Source organism: Cololabis saira, chromosome 17, assembly GCF_033807715.1.
Source record: "Cololabis saira isolate AMF1-May2022 chromosome 17, fColSai1.1, whole genome shotgun sequence".
Classification (NCBI taxonomy): Eukaryota; Metazoa; Chordata; class Actinopteri; order Beloniformes; family Belonidae; genus Cololabis; species Cololabis saira.
The window spans coordinates 7,982,565-7,996,871 of record NC_084603.1 but is presented as its reverse complement, the minus strand read 5'-3'; the positions used below and the strand labels follow the sequence as shown (position 1 = coordinate 7,996,871).

Sequence of the window (14,307 nt, the reverse complement as noted above, 5' to 3'; positions counted from 1 at the left end):
TGCATAGAAAAACTTTGTTTGCATCATATCTGAATAAATGTGACAACAGCGGCAGAGCTGTTTAAAGATTGAAATTCACTGAGTTTAAATCCGAGACACTCATCAATCAGACAAAGAAAAATAAATCTGTCTCTATTTGGTACTTTCAGATTAAAATAACAAACAGAACAAATAGAAGTGATTGGTTCTGATCAAAGGGCGTTTCAGAAGTGGTCCGATTACAAATGAGAAGAAAAAACAAAAGAAAGAAACAACCACAAATGGCAGTTTACAGAAGGACAAGGACAGGGCTGGGACCACAGCGGACCCTGCTCTTCACACAACTCAAGAAGAGCTCCAGGAAGTCTATAAAAGTGGCTATTACTCATTAACCCAACTATTAACTTGTGACCGAAAACATCAATTCCCAATTTATTGCTCTTTTCTTAAAGTCTCATTAGCTAACTCCTCCAACGTTGCGTCGTGACCATTGAACGCATCTGTTGTGTTTGTGGCCCTTACAGTCAGTTAAGAACATATTATACAGAGAAAAAAAATCTGTCTGGTTTTTTTTTACTTGTTTTTTGTTTAGTTTTGTTATTTCCATTTCTGTTGAAGCCAGCCAGTACGGGAGGCACTTGTCATTTGAGAGCAGAAGCCTGAGAACAGGCTGTTATGCAAAGGGCTACATTTGCATGGTTTGCAGAGTGTGTGTGTTGGACACATTCTTACAACACACTCCTCCTTTAGAAATGAGTGCATGATGGAAGAGGCCTACACATGACTTCTGTGTTTATGCCACATTTATGCATCCGGCCTCAGGAGATGGTTGCACAAGAGAAGTTGAGACGTGTCAGAAGAAGTTAGCAATTACACAAAACTTTTAATTGGTATGAAGACAAAACCAGGCTCTGATAGAGGGTATAAATGGTTTTACATACTTTTTTTAATGAAAACATAAACTGAATATTGAAGTTATTAATATGCAGTTGTGTATCATGACCGTCTCTGTTTAGTCAAATGTGCCGTCGCAGTTTCTCTGAGCTCACGTGGAATAATTGTGAAGCAAATGCAAAACATAGTGGATTCACAACAACAAGAAAGACTAGATTTCATTCTTCTTTCTTCATTAAGGAAGCAGCTCTTCATAGCTTGATAATAGATTATTGAACTGATCAAACAAAAGTTTTAGCCTGAACTTTAAAAGCATCAATAGCTACTCTGTCGTTCTTTGTTTCCGTGTGCTCGTCGTGTCTTAACTGCATGTGTCGGTCCTCTGCAGCCCTGGCTCCAGGTATGGGGGTAGCGGTCTACGCCGGCCTGGTGGTGGCCTTGCTGCTCAGCGTGGTCATGGCTCTGTGCGTGGGAGTGCTGGCGTATCGTCGAAGATGCCGCCATCTCCACGGAGACATCACTGATTCTTCATCTGCTCTCACGGCCGCTTTCCACCCTGGCAACTACAAGCCTCCCAGACAGGGTTGGTCCACACACACACACACACCTACACACACACACGCGCTCAGTTACATACAGAGTACATGTTTGTACAGAAGTAATTTTTTTTCTTATTATTTATTTGCCTATCTGTTCTTGTTTTTATACATTTTCAGAAGCACTTTGTCACAGTTCATTTCACTATCGCATTGCTATTTTTATCATCCCATGAATTAATTTCCCTGCACCGTCTCTCCGCTCCATCAGCTCTCCATTCTTTACTGCATTGCATTTTTCACATTTTTGAGCATTTGTCATGGTGTCCTTTCGCTTGCTCCTCTCATCAAATATGAATTAGCAACATTAATCCATTTCACTCATGTCACTTTTAGCCCTTTCAGCGCTGCCTGTGTCATTTGTCGTGATAAGGGAACAGCTCCTTTCTTCTCCACTTGCAGATAACCCTCACCCTCCTCAGCATCCCTCCGCTCCGCCGGATCTCACAGCGACCGCGGGAACTTTCCGCGGCCCGGTCTTCTCCCTGCATCAGGGCGTCAACGACAGTCCCCACAAAATCCCCATGACCAACTCGCCCCTGCTGGACCCGCTTCCCAGCCTCAAAATCAAGGTGTACAATTCGGCCACTCTCTCCTCCCTGGAGCTGCCGGCTGACATGGGCACGTGCGACGGGGAGATCCTCAGCCTGAAATCAGTTGGTACCGTGAGCAGAGAGCGGGAGTACCACAGCCACACCCTGTCCAGAGAGCCGGGGCTGAGCACCAGCGCCACCCTGGGAAACCTGGGAGGACGCCTTGCCATCCCCAATACAGGTAACGCCAGTACTCGAGTTGAGGGGGTATGAGGGGGGATGGCATCCCCCCTGGAATAAAAACGGTCAAAATCATCCTCCCTGTAAAACTGCCATCCCCCCCTTTCCATCCCTTATGTCATTTCATCAATGAATGTGGTTTTACTGCTATTTCAACATTTAGAGTCATCACCAGAAAAATAACTTATTTGACAATTTTCACCTGTTTCAAGTAGATTTTCACTTGAAATAAATAGAAAAATCTGCCAGTGGGACAAGATTTATCTTCTCATTACAAGCAAAAAAATCTTGTTCCACTGGCAGATTTTTCTACTTATTTCAAGTTAAAATCTACTTGAAACAGGTGAAAATTGTTGTCTTTTCCAGTGATGAGTCTTGTTTTAAGTGTAAAGAGATTTTTTTTACTAAAATTAGACATTTTAACTAGAAATAAGACAAATATTCTTGTTAAGATTTTGAGTTTTTGCAGTGATCCATGTTACTTATCCTGTGAAGGACAGAGTCATATTGATAAGTTCAGAAAACTGTTTTTTATTGTTGTGTTTTGATGTATTTGATGTAAGCCCAGTGGATATTTAAAGCTTACAGAAGGCTGCATTTAACTGCTGCTACGTCATTCCTGCAGTATTTCTGCAGGTGTTTTGGTCACTGCTATTATTTGTAAAATATTATATTATTTGTAATCAGCACAAATTATCTGTCCCCATATGATAAAATCCACCATCCCCCCTGATTTTTTTTTACAACTCGAGTACTGGGTAACGCAATGTCCCTCAAAGAAACCTCACGTATCAGCAAACTGTGTCATGTCAAGCTGCGTTGATTACACATAAGTGGCACCATTTTCTCCCTCAGGTGTGAGTTTGCTGGTCCCGCCCGGCACCATCCCCCAGGGAAAGTTCTACGAGATGTACCTCATTATCAACAAGTGGGACAAAACAACGTGAGTGTCCTTCATCTTTATTCCTTTGTATCTCTCTGAGATTTTGCAGCCACGAGGCAGAATAGACCTTATTCTCACCTCAATCAACAACTTTTTCACTGGTAGGCTCGAGGCTGTGAAATCATTGATATAGAACTTTCCTTGTAGACATAAATTAGAAGAAAAAGAAATCCAAATGACATCAAGGGACTTGCCTTTTTATAGATGCGTGGTGAAGTGTGATGTTTTGCAGCAGACACATCTGTGGGTGATATTTGCAGGTTGCCGTCTGAGGGCAGTCAGACCGTACTAAGTCCTGTAGTGAGCTGTGGTCCGTCTGGCATGCTGCTGAACCGTCCTGTGGTCCTCACTTTGCCCCATTGTGCCCAGCTGGACACGCCTACTCCTGACTGGACCCTCACACTCAAGACACAAACACACCAGGGGGCGTGGGAGGTGAGACACCCTTAAAGAGAGTATATTGGGATTTTTTTATTTATAGGACTATCTCAGAAAATTAGAATATTGTGATTTTCTGTAGTGCAATTACAAAAACAATTAAAGCTGCAAGCAGCGATGAACGGGCCCTCGCACTCACGGCCACCGCCCCCCATAAGCATATCAGAAATGACACCACCCACGACTTCCTATGTTAAACCATTCAAAAGTTATAGCAGAAAATAGGGAGAACCAATCAGAAGAAGGGGCGGGGCTAATTCAGGCCAATGAAGGTCAAGGACTCCATACAGAATCTGATGACACCACCCACGAGTCTCTATGTCAAACCATTCAAAAGTTATAGCAGAAAAAAGGGACAACCAATCAGAAGAAGGGGAGGGGCTAATTAAGGCCAAAGAAGCTCAAGGACTCATTACAGAGTCCCATGACACCACCCACGACTCTCTATGTCAAACCATTCAAAAGTTACAGCAGAAAATCGGGACAACCAATCAGAAGAAGGGGCGGGGCTAATTAAGGCCAACGAAGCTCAAGGACTCATTACAGAGTCCCATGACACGACCCACAACTTCCTATGTCAAACCATTCAAAAGTTATGGCAGAGAAAAGTATTCTAGGGGGCGCTGTTGAGCCGTTAGGCCATGCCCATTAATGCAAACCATGAAATATCCAATTTATCGCCAAGTCTGTCTTGCATGCAAAATTTGGTGACTTTTGGAGAACTATCAAATATGGACCAATCAGATTTCAAAATGGCCGACTTCCTGTTCGGTTTCGGCCATGGCTCCAAGAGACTTTTCTTTAAGTTGTGACATGATACAGGTGTGTAGCGATTTTCGTGCATGTACGTCAAACCGTATTGTGGGGCTTGAGGCACAAAGTTTTCCGGGGGGCGCTGTTGAGCCATTTTGCCACGCCCATTAATGCAAACCATGAAATATCAAATTTATCGCCAGGCCTGGCTTGCGTGCCAAATTTGGTGCCTTTTGGGGAACTATCAAATATGGACCAATCAGATGAAGGGGGGGTGCGCTTGTTGGCGTCTAGCGTCGCCACGGTAACACTTTTGAAAGAGAAAAGTAATGCGTGTAGTCGCAGGATGGAGACACACATTTTGATGTATAACACATCTGGGTTCACGATACGGTTCGGGCCGTATTCATTCTCGAAGGAATGGCATATATTGCTCCAAAATTACGTGATTAATTCAGAATGTTCAAAATGGCCGACTTCCTGTTCGGTTTCGGCCATGGCACCAAGAGACTTTTCTTTAAGTTGCGACATGATACAGGTGTGTACCGATTTTCGTTCATGTACGTCAAACCGTATTGTGGGGCTTGAGGCGCAAAGTTTTTTCTATCTGAACCGATCAGATGAAGGGTGGGCGCACTTTTTGGCATCTAGCGTCGCCACGGTAACGCTTTTGAAAGAGAAAAGTAATGTGCGTAGTCGCAGGATGGAGACGCACATTTTGATGTATAACACACCTGGGTCCACGTTACGGTTCGGGCCGTATTAACTGCCGAAGGAAGGCATCAATTTCGCCAAAATGACGCGATTAATTCAAAATGGCCGACTTCCTGTTCGGTTTCTCGACATGACGCCCAGACACTTTTCTTTAAGTTGTGTACTGATACAGGTGTGTACCGATTTTCGTGCATGTACGACAAACCGCATTGTGGGGCTTGAGGCACAAAGTTTTCTAGGGGGCGCTGTTGAGCCATTAGGCCACGCCCATTAATGCAAACCATTAAATATCAAATTTGTCGCCAGACCTGGCTTGCATGCAAAATTTGGTGACTTTTTGGGCACGTTTAGGGGGGCAAAAAGGCCTTCCTTTTGTCAGAACAATAAGAAGAAGAAGAAGAAGAATTCCTGCAATTACAATAGGGCCTTCGCACTGCAAGTGCTCGGGCCCTAAGAATGTCATACATTCTGGATTCATTACAAATCAACTGAAATATTGCAAGCCTTTTATTATTTTAATATTTCTGATCATGACTTACAGCTTAAGAAAACTCAAATATCCTATCTAAAAAAATTAGAATATTCTGGGAATCTTAGTCTTAAACTGTAAACCATAATCAGCAATATTAAAATAATAAAAGGCTTGCAATATTTCAGTTGATTTGTAATTAATCCAGAATGTATGACATTTTTGTTTTTTTTAATTGCATTACAGAAAATAAAGAACTTTATCACAATATTCGAATTTTCTGAGACAGTCCTGTATATCTTTCAGCTTTTAAATGCTAAAGCGAAAACTGTAAATATCTTTTGATTGGCAGACAGAGCATCATAATCCCCTCTTCTTTCCTCAGGAGGTGCTCACAGTAGGGGAGGAGACTTTGTCGTCTCCGTGTTACCTGCAGCTGGAAGAGGAATGTTCTCACGTCCTCATGGAGCAGCTGGGAACGTATGGCCTTGTGGGCCAGTCCTGCCCTCCGCAGCCGGCCTGTAAACGTCTGCAGCTCGCCCTGTTCGCCCCACGGGCACCGTGCCTCTCCCTGGACTACAGTCTCCGCATCTACTGCATCCATGACACTCCACATGCCCTCAAGGTGCTGCTTGTGTCCTCGTACACACACTTTTCGTCTGTTTAAATGCGTCTACATATCTACACATTCAGTCTGTTCAGCAGCTCCATTTTATTCCTGTTTACAGTTTGTTTCTTTAAGTAAATAATACTGACAAACATTCTGGGAACACATTAAGGAATCTAGATTTAATGCTGAATTTAGCATTAAAACTCCTCTCAAGGAGTTAGTTTGCTCTGGCAGGTTTACCATGGTGGTGTAGTTTGAGCCATTTCCTGTTATGGCACATGCTTTTTAAAAAGTATGAATTGTTTATTCAGAAATGAAACAAAGTAAAAGATGTCCAAACTGTATCCTAGAGATAAGTGAATCGAATGCGTAGTAAAATATTTACACCCTGTCAAAACACAACGTTAATACTGGTGTGTTTAACTGGTGTGTTTAATGGATATTAATGTTGATTAAATGATAAATTGTGCGTTAAAGTGGGGCATATTTTGAAAAATATAATTTCCATATTATTCAGTAAGCTGTTCAGTTTTGCAGGGTACGCTGTGACATCACAGGCCTGAATAAAGTTAAATTATTCAGGCTCATCATGTTTCCTTCCCACCTAACTTGACATCACACTTCATTTTTTTGTGCCCTGGAAGCTATACTGATTTTTTTAACACCACACCTGATTTCAGTTTTAATTGGTGTATTTTTTAAGTCAAATTTGAATATATAAGTCAATTAATATTTAAATAGATTAAATGCAGAAGACAGCAATTTTTCAAATAAGTATTTCTTAACCATTAAAAAATTATTTAAAAAGATGTGTTTGAAATATTGGAATAACTAAAGCGCACTCTTAATGTACATTTATACTTAATTTATTGTGAAATAAATGATAATCATATAAATAAGCAACAAAGCATAATGATAAGCAGCATCAAGCCACCAGTTGACTGTATTCAGCAGGTGGATGAACTTGGAGGTGTGAAACGCCACAACTGCAATGTTATTCTGTCAGGTCATCTTCTTATCACAGGGGGAACTGCTGGTGAGCAGCTGGTGTTGTCTGGGTGTTGGATCGGTGTCGCTGTCTGCTGTAGCTCTCAATGACTGGCACACACTTCTCCCACTCATTTCAGATGCTGGAAAAAATTAGTCATGATGCTACCTTTATTTGTTCCAGACCGTAGACAAACTTTACAGCCGACAGTAGTTAGCATGACACACACACACTCACACACACACACACACATTTTCTCCCACTCAGCTGCATGCCTCTTTTTAAGATGCTCAAAAAAATTATCCAGCTGCTACGTCGTCGATTCGTCTAAAGAGGAAACTATCCGAGGGGGAAGTGTTACATAGCTACAGAGGCTCGTAGCAGCAGGGGCAGTGCCATACCATAATTATGCAAATTAGTGTAAAAATTGATTTTTATTTTTCAAGCATTGCTATAAATTCAAATGAATCGATAAAAGCTGTTTATAGCCCAGCTTTGGTTGAGATGCTGACTCCACCCCTTTAAAACGGTCTGCTAATAACAGAGGTGGACATTTGTACTCCCGTGTTGTATTTTTACCAAAAGATGTAACAGACAAATCATCAAGAGTTTAGAAATTGTGTCAGCTTCAGAAAAATTACAAAACATCTCTTTAGAAATTATCTTACAGAAAGACACAGCAGCAGCCCAACTGTGCTGCAGACGTTTCACCTGCTGATAGTTGTTTTACATTCAGTTATTTATGTGGAAAATGGTTCAGATTTGTTTCATTTCTGGCCAGTCTGTGTAAGCAATGCTTCTGGTTGAATCTGCCATAAAACAGCCTAAAAAAAAGCCAAGCCTACTACCATCAGCTCATTTAGTGGACCATACACTCAAAACCCATTTTCAAGCAAGTTATCGCTTGCTATTACATTTTTGTCATTTGTAGAGTATGTAATCGCTCTGATCACTTTCATTTCTTTTCCTATAGTTTATTGCATTGCAACCCCAATGAAATCAAGCAGAAAATTATTTCTGCATGATCTTATCTGAAGTGTTAAAATAACTCTGACTCAGCGTCTGAGGAACACTCCTCCCACCGTATGCTTGTGTCAGGTATTTTTTCTGCAGAGACAGCACAGTGGTTAAAACCATTGTGTTCCCTTTAGAAGGTTCCTGGTTTAAATCTTGGTTGCGGCCCACCTGTGTGAATGTTTCATGTTCTCTTCATGGTACTCGGGGGACTGTGTCTTCCTCTGACGGTCCATAAAAAGACACTTTAGATTGACAGGGGGTTTAAATTGTGTATGTTTGGTTGTTCCCGTCTGACTTTGCTGTGAAGAAGGTTTCTGAAGTTTTGACTTTTCTGTCAGAGAGAGGTAGTTGTGTTAGGTGCATAGGTGCATCCATTACAGAACACACAAATACCTGCGGGATGACTACAAAATCCATGAAGCACTATGTTTAGTCTTTTAAAACGTTTTTCAAAGTGATGCATGGCCTCAACATGTCAAAGTAAAAGACTTTTAGAATAAATGTATCTGCATTTGAATGCTTGCCATCTTACTTCTGACTAAATTTGGTGCTCAATTAAGGTTTGAGTTGCTTTGTGAGTAACTTTTATCTTTTCAACGATGTACCCTTAAGCCCAGAGGGAAATTCTTGGTAAAATGTAATTTTTCAATTAATTATATTACATTTAATGTAAAAACTACGAGCAACTCATTGTTCTTAGAGCTTAATGAATGTGGCATTGGGTATTTGAAATCATTCTGCATCCACAAAACGGTTCAGTAATTTTTTTTTAAGTCATGCATATGCATTATATGTGCTTTTAATTTCTTATTAAGTTAAAAAAAAAACATGACTAAAGGCTTATTTGTAGTATTTTGAAGGAAAGGGAAATTTAATTTAATCTTCTAATGGACTTTTGAATCCACGACCAGAGTCCTGCCATGGAAATTGTTTTAACTTCCACTAATAATATTAATAGTTAAAAAGTGCTGCATGAAATAATTAAAACTATAAATAGAATGAGACAAATAGAAAGCATTGTGATATATTGAGGTTTACCGCTGAAGGACACTAAAGTTAATAGAACCTATTTCCTTAGTGACTCTAGGCAATCGAAGTGTACATTTCCATTTCAAGCTTGTAGATCTACCTTACTTCTTAAAATTACATTTTGGGACAATATATTAAACCATTTTGTCCCATGAGAAACAACAACTCAAAATAGTAGCAAATAATACTAATATTCCCTACTGAACTGAAGTGGAGTGAAACCTGGACGTGAAGCAGAGAAATATTTCTCCTCTCAGCCCGTTTTCTGTGAAGTGATAACAGATCTGCCAGGACGGGACATGTGACGCTGAATTTTACTGACTTTGTAATGCATGAATCCTGGCTCCTTAAGTTCAAACCGAGCTCACACATTTCCTTGACAAAATACACAAAACATTTTTATCAGGCATTTCTGAAACTGCGGTTTACAAATTGTTTTGACAAAGCAGTCAAAGAAATACCCGAGTCTGTTTCCGAGCCTGTTTTCTCTCTGTGTCGGTGCAGGAGGTGCTGGACTTGGAGAGGAGTCTAGGTGGAGTTTTGCTAGAAGATCCCAAGCCGCTACTTTTCAAAGACAGCTACCACAATCTCCGTCTGTCCATCCACGACATTCCTCACACTCACTGGAGAAGCAAACTTCTGGCCAAGTACCAGGTAACAATATGTGCTACATGCATGGTTGGGTGGAAAAAGAAAAAGCATACCTCGTTTCAGATCGACAGTTTCACATACCAGGACATACAGCAATCATGTGATCTTTACATTTCAAGATAAATCCAGGCTCTGATGAACCACTAACATTATACATTACACCAGGCGTTTATTTCTTAAATAGAAACTGAGCCAAATACACCCACTGAATCAATAGCCTGTAGACTCACTTTTAGCAGCAATAATTTACATTTTCCTCACACACTTCTTTAAAACATTGCTTAATTATGGTTTGCAGTTTCTGTAGGTTTCATAGAAACATGGGATTTCTTTTTTAATAAACTTCTGATACACAAAACCTTAAGGATTTAAGACGGTGTACTTTAGGGATGCTTATCTCCTGATATTGAACACACACATGTAAGTTAAGTTTATCAGCAGCATGAATCCGCAATAAAGCAACAGCTTAATAAACACCATGTGTCAACTAAAGGCATGGCTGACATCATCAAGATATTTGTTGTGTAATGATTATACTATCGCACCAAAGCCAAAAACTTGAAATTGCTGCCCTTCTTTTGGCCTGAATTGTGTCTTCCATGTGCATTTGGTTTCTATGTGTTTCTATGTCTGTTAAAGCTCAAATCATTAAAAACGAGTAAAAAAAAGAGTAACCGGCATGGGGGGGGGGGGGGGGGGGGGGTTCAGTGTAATGCGGTGTACTGCATCAGCAAAAATAATAACTTGGACAAAACATGGTTTACAATAATACATTTTTTTTAAAGAGAGATAGTGTATATTGGCTATTTTTTTCAGACAATACAGCCTGTGGACTTCAGACCATTCGCTGCTTCTGTAAATATTATAGCTGTCTCCTACCTTTCTCTTGGCTGCAGCAGTGAGATTAAAGTCTGCACCTGCTGTGAATAAACAAACAGGAAATCTGATAGTGGTCCTAATTTATGGACATTGTGCTTTAGAAATAAATCTATACTCCAACATGAAGACACACAGTGGTGAGAAACTCCCAGTATCAAACCAATGGAAACTGTCTCATTGATGCTTCCAGATTGTCCAGCGGAGGACAAAAGTCGCTTTAATCAGTCCGAGACTCATTCTCCGGTGTTCCCTTGGAACGCCTCTCTCTTTGTGTGACAGGAGATACCATTTTATCACATTTGGAGCGGGAGTCAGAGGCCCCTGCACTGCACCTTCAGCCTGGAGAGAAGCAGCCTGGCGGTGTCGCAGCTCGCCTGTAAGATCTGCGTCCGGCAGGTGGAAGGCGAGGGACAGATATTCCAGCTGTATACGGACATCCAGGAGGTGAGGGTGACAACTTGCATCACTCTGTATGTGCACAGAAAAGCTGAAGTTACTCAAAGATTAATCATAATCCTTCCCTGTGAAACCAGACTCTGCCACCGCACTCGCCCCTCCCCTCGGGAGGCAGCTGCCTACCTTCCTCTCAAGTGGGGCCTTATGCCTTTCGTCTGCCTAACTCCATCCGCCAGAAGATCTGTGCCAGTTTGGACGTGCCCAGCGCTCGAGGCTGTGACTGGAGGCTACTGGCTCGAAGTCTCGGCTTTGACAGGTGAGATCCGTCTGTCTCCCATGTTGATGTCTAGAAAACATACATTTTTACATTATGAATTTGAAATGTTGATATGTGACTTTGAAGGTTAAGTTTTACCAGCTGTATATGCAAGCACTGTTAATGACTTCACTTCTTTGTTATAGATAATGGATCCCTTCTTTGTTCTCACACACTTGCCTCATCTTTCTTGCAGGTATTTGAACTACTTTGCCACAAAGCCCAGCCCCACAGGTGTTCTCCTGGACTTATGGGAAGCGTGTCACCAAGGTGACGCAGACCTGGTCTCTCTGGCGACTGCACTAGAGGAGATGGGTAAAAGTGAGGTTCTAGTTGTCATGACAACAGACGGGGATTGTTGATTCGTTGCGGAACAAAAGGAGCAAGCAAGAAGTGTTTTTCCACCATAGCGATGAAAATAAGGATACCTGCCTTTGAATATGCACATCCTGGTACAAACCTTTCAAGCACGGAGCATTTTTGGTTGCGTCACCTGTATCGTGTCACCTCTGCCTCATCTCCTTTGCTGACCCATGATCAGCCGCTGTAACTACATATCAGCTGGGATCCACTCCCGTGCGGGCCATCCAGCTGCGGACCCGATTCAGCTTGAAGTCTTGAAAACAATGTTGCATCTGCAAGACATGAAACCGATTTTGAATGCACCAAGGTGTAAAATTGGTAGAAACCCATCTGGCGAATGTGGTGTCAACTATTTTCACAAACTGAAAATTACATTCTTGTGTATTAATAAAAGTGCTTTAGAAGAAATGGGGGAAAAAATGAATAAAAATCATGCATTCAACACAATAAAGCACACACTATAGCACAGCCCCAAAACGTGGACGTACCCATAATTCAGTAGCAGCATGAAGGTGCAAGATTCAACACCATCCCACCTCATGGCAGGGACTTCTGTTTTCGTTCTGCAGTGAAGGACAGGCGGTAGCAGACTGCCTGCAGCCTCTGATGGCTAAGCACACACTCCAGAATGCACACGGACGAAGTGGAAAACACAGCCGAGGATTTCTTGTCTAATTGCTTTGTGTAAGGATTGAGCCCTCAAGGTTTGAGTCATATCGCTTTTGGCTGTATTGGCGGCATCTCCTTTGTGGTAGGAGATTGCATTGCAAAGTTTGTTTTTAGAATTGGCAGATAACTAGACTGACTCTTTATATTGTACCAACAAATGCCTCAAAGCCTTGGCATATCGTTCTGACTCACAGGGGTGTTTCTCTTTCATCTCTCCTTGCATTCCTGTATCGCTCTGCCACACTCCTATCTGCTGAGAATAAACTGCATCATCCCTTAAAGTTTCCTTTGGGGAACGCTCTTTAATCTATTATCCATATTTGTGGATTGCTTTTTTTTCTCCCCTCCCTTTCTCAGTCGACATTATGATCCTGTGTTATCGTTTGTGCTTATTTAGGCCACTGAGCTGCTGTGTATTATTGTTGATCCAAGTAGATCAGCAGGCCAAACGGGAAGGTTAGGTGAACACTTGATGTCTCTGTTGTGAATAACAAAATCATGTTCATGTTATTTTTAATACCTGATGATCTTTAAAAAATGTAAAATATAAATGATAAGTCAAAATGAGGGAGGATCCTGATGAATTAACTGTAAGGTGTTTTGGGAGAATGTTGCTTGGCTGTAACTGAAGAATGTTTCCACTGTTAAGAGATGATTATAGAATAAATTAACCTTATCTTGAATCAACGGGGCAGCAAGGGGCCATATACAGTAATTTACCTCAACAAAAGCTGAATTATGTCGCAATCTGTCCACCGCTTATGTCAGTCTCTCTGTGTCCCTTTGCTCAGATTGAAGACATGTTGGTCTTTTTACTGAACCGCCTGCTTTGTGGTCAGGGTCCTCAAGCTGTTTGCATAATCAGTTCGTTTGTTATGTTTGTTTCTTTTTAAGTTGGGAATGAATTTCTATCATCTACACCATCATTATTACTTCTATTCTGTGTTGAGTCTTTTTTCCCCCTCAAGGCAAAAAAACAACAAAAAAACAGAAGTGTTCATATCTTTAAGACAACATAAACCAAAACACTGTCAGTATCCCTCCTCTTCGGCAGTGAGTCATGTCACTGTTTTGTGTGAATGAGCTGCACAAGTGTGTGTGCTTGTGTGAGTGAATGGGTATGTGTGGGCAGGTGGCTGTGTGCATACAGTACAATATGTACACAATCTGAAGATCTGTCATCTCTCTTTGTAAGTGCTATGCAAGTACAAAAGAAAAGTGAAGCATCTCCACTTCTTTTGTTTCCTGGAAGAGTAATTCTATTTTTTCAGATCAGGACATTGACAGGGTTTTGATTTTGTATCCTAAATTGGGTTAAGAGTGGTTCAACATTCTCAGAGATGCTGGTCTCTGTGGGAATTCTCCATCTTGGACAGGAAGAGTTCAATCGCTCTCCAATGAAGCTACAAAATGCTGAAAACAAAAACAAAGTGGTGCAGTGGCGTCAGCACAAGCCATGACTGACATCTTGAACCCATGCCCTGCAGGTCTTTGCCATAAAGAAATACCTGAATGCAACCAGTTCAGTATGTTGGACCGCTGAACTCTGCAGGACATTTCTCTCTTCTCCGTTTTTGTTACAGAGACTGGCTTGTTCTAGACTACAGTGTTGTATTCGTCCAGATTTTATGAGTGTCTGCTGGATCTGTGACCATATTGCTGGGTAAATCATGACGGGGCTGTACTGGATTTGAACCCGCTCCCTTCAAAGAGATAAACTCAGCCTTTGTTCAGGAAGGAAGACATTTTTACATGAAACATAATGGATTCAGTGACATTATAGTGTCTCTGTAAAGTACCAATTGTAAGTAAATGTCTAGCCTTCTTACC

General features: G+C 41.4%; 1 protein-coding gene across 2 annotated transcripts in view; it reads left to right on the top strand.

The window, feature by feature from the left end:
- Positions 1-14,307, top strand: part of unc5b (unc-5 netrin receptor B) — a 70,211-nt gene extending 55,904 nt beyond the window's left edge. For both annotated transcript variants that reach the window (XM_061745535.1, XM_061745534.1), the window contains 9 exons: positions 1,262-1,456; positions 1,872-2,243; positions 3,098-3,185; positions 3,446-3,620; positions 5,945-6,184; positions 9,708-9,857; positions 11,013-11,177; positions 11,267-11,445; positions 11,642-14,307. In XM_061745535.1, the coding sequence (XP_061601519.1) occupies positions 1,262-1,456; positions 1,872-2,243; positions 3,098-3,185; positions 3,446-3,620; positions 5,945-6,184; positions 9,708-9,857; positions 11,013-11,177; positions 11,267-11,445; positions 11,642-11,807 (1,730 nt within the window). In that variant the 3' untranslated portion in view covers positions 11,808-14,307. The remainder of the gene's footprint in view (positions 1-1,261; positions 1,457-1,871; positions 2,244-3,097; positions 3,186-3,445; positions 3,621-5,944; positions 6,185-9,707; positions 9,858-11,012; positions 11,178-11,266; positions 11,446-11,641) is intronic.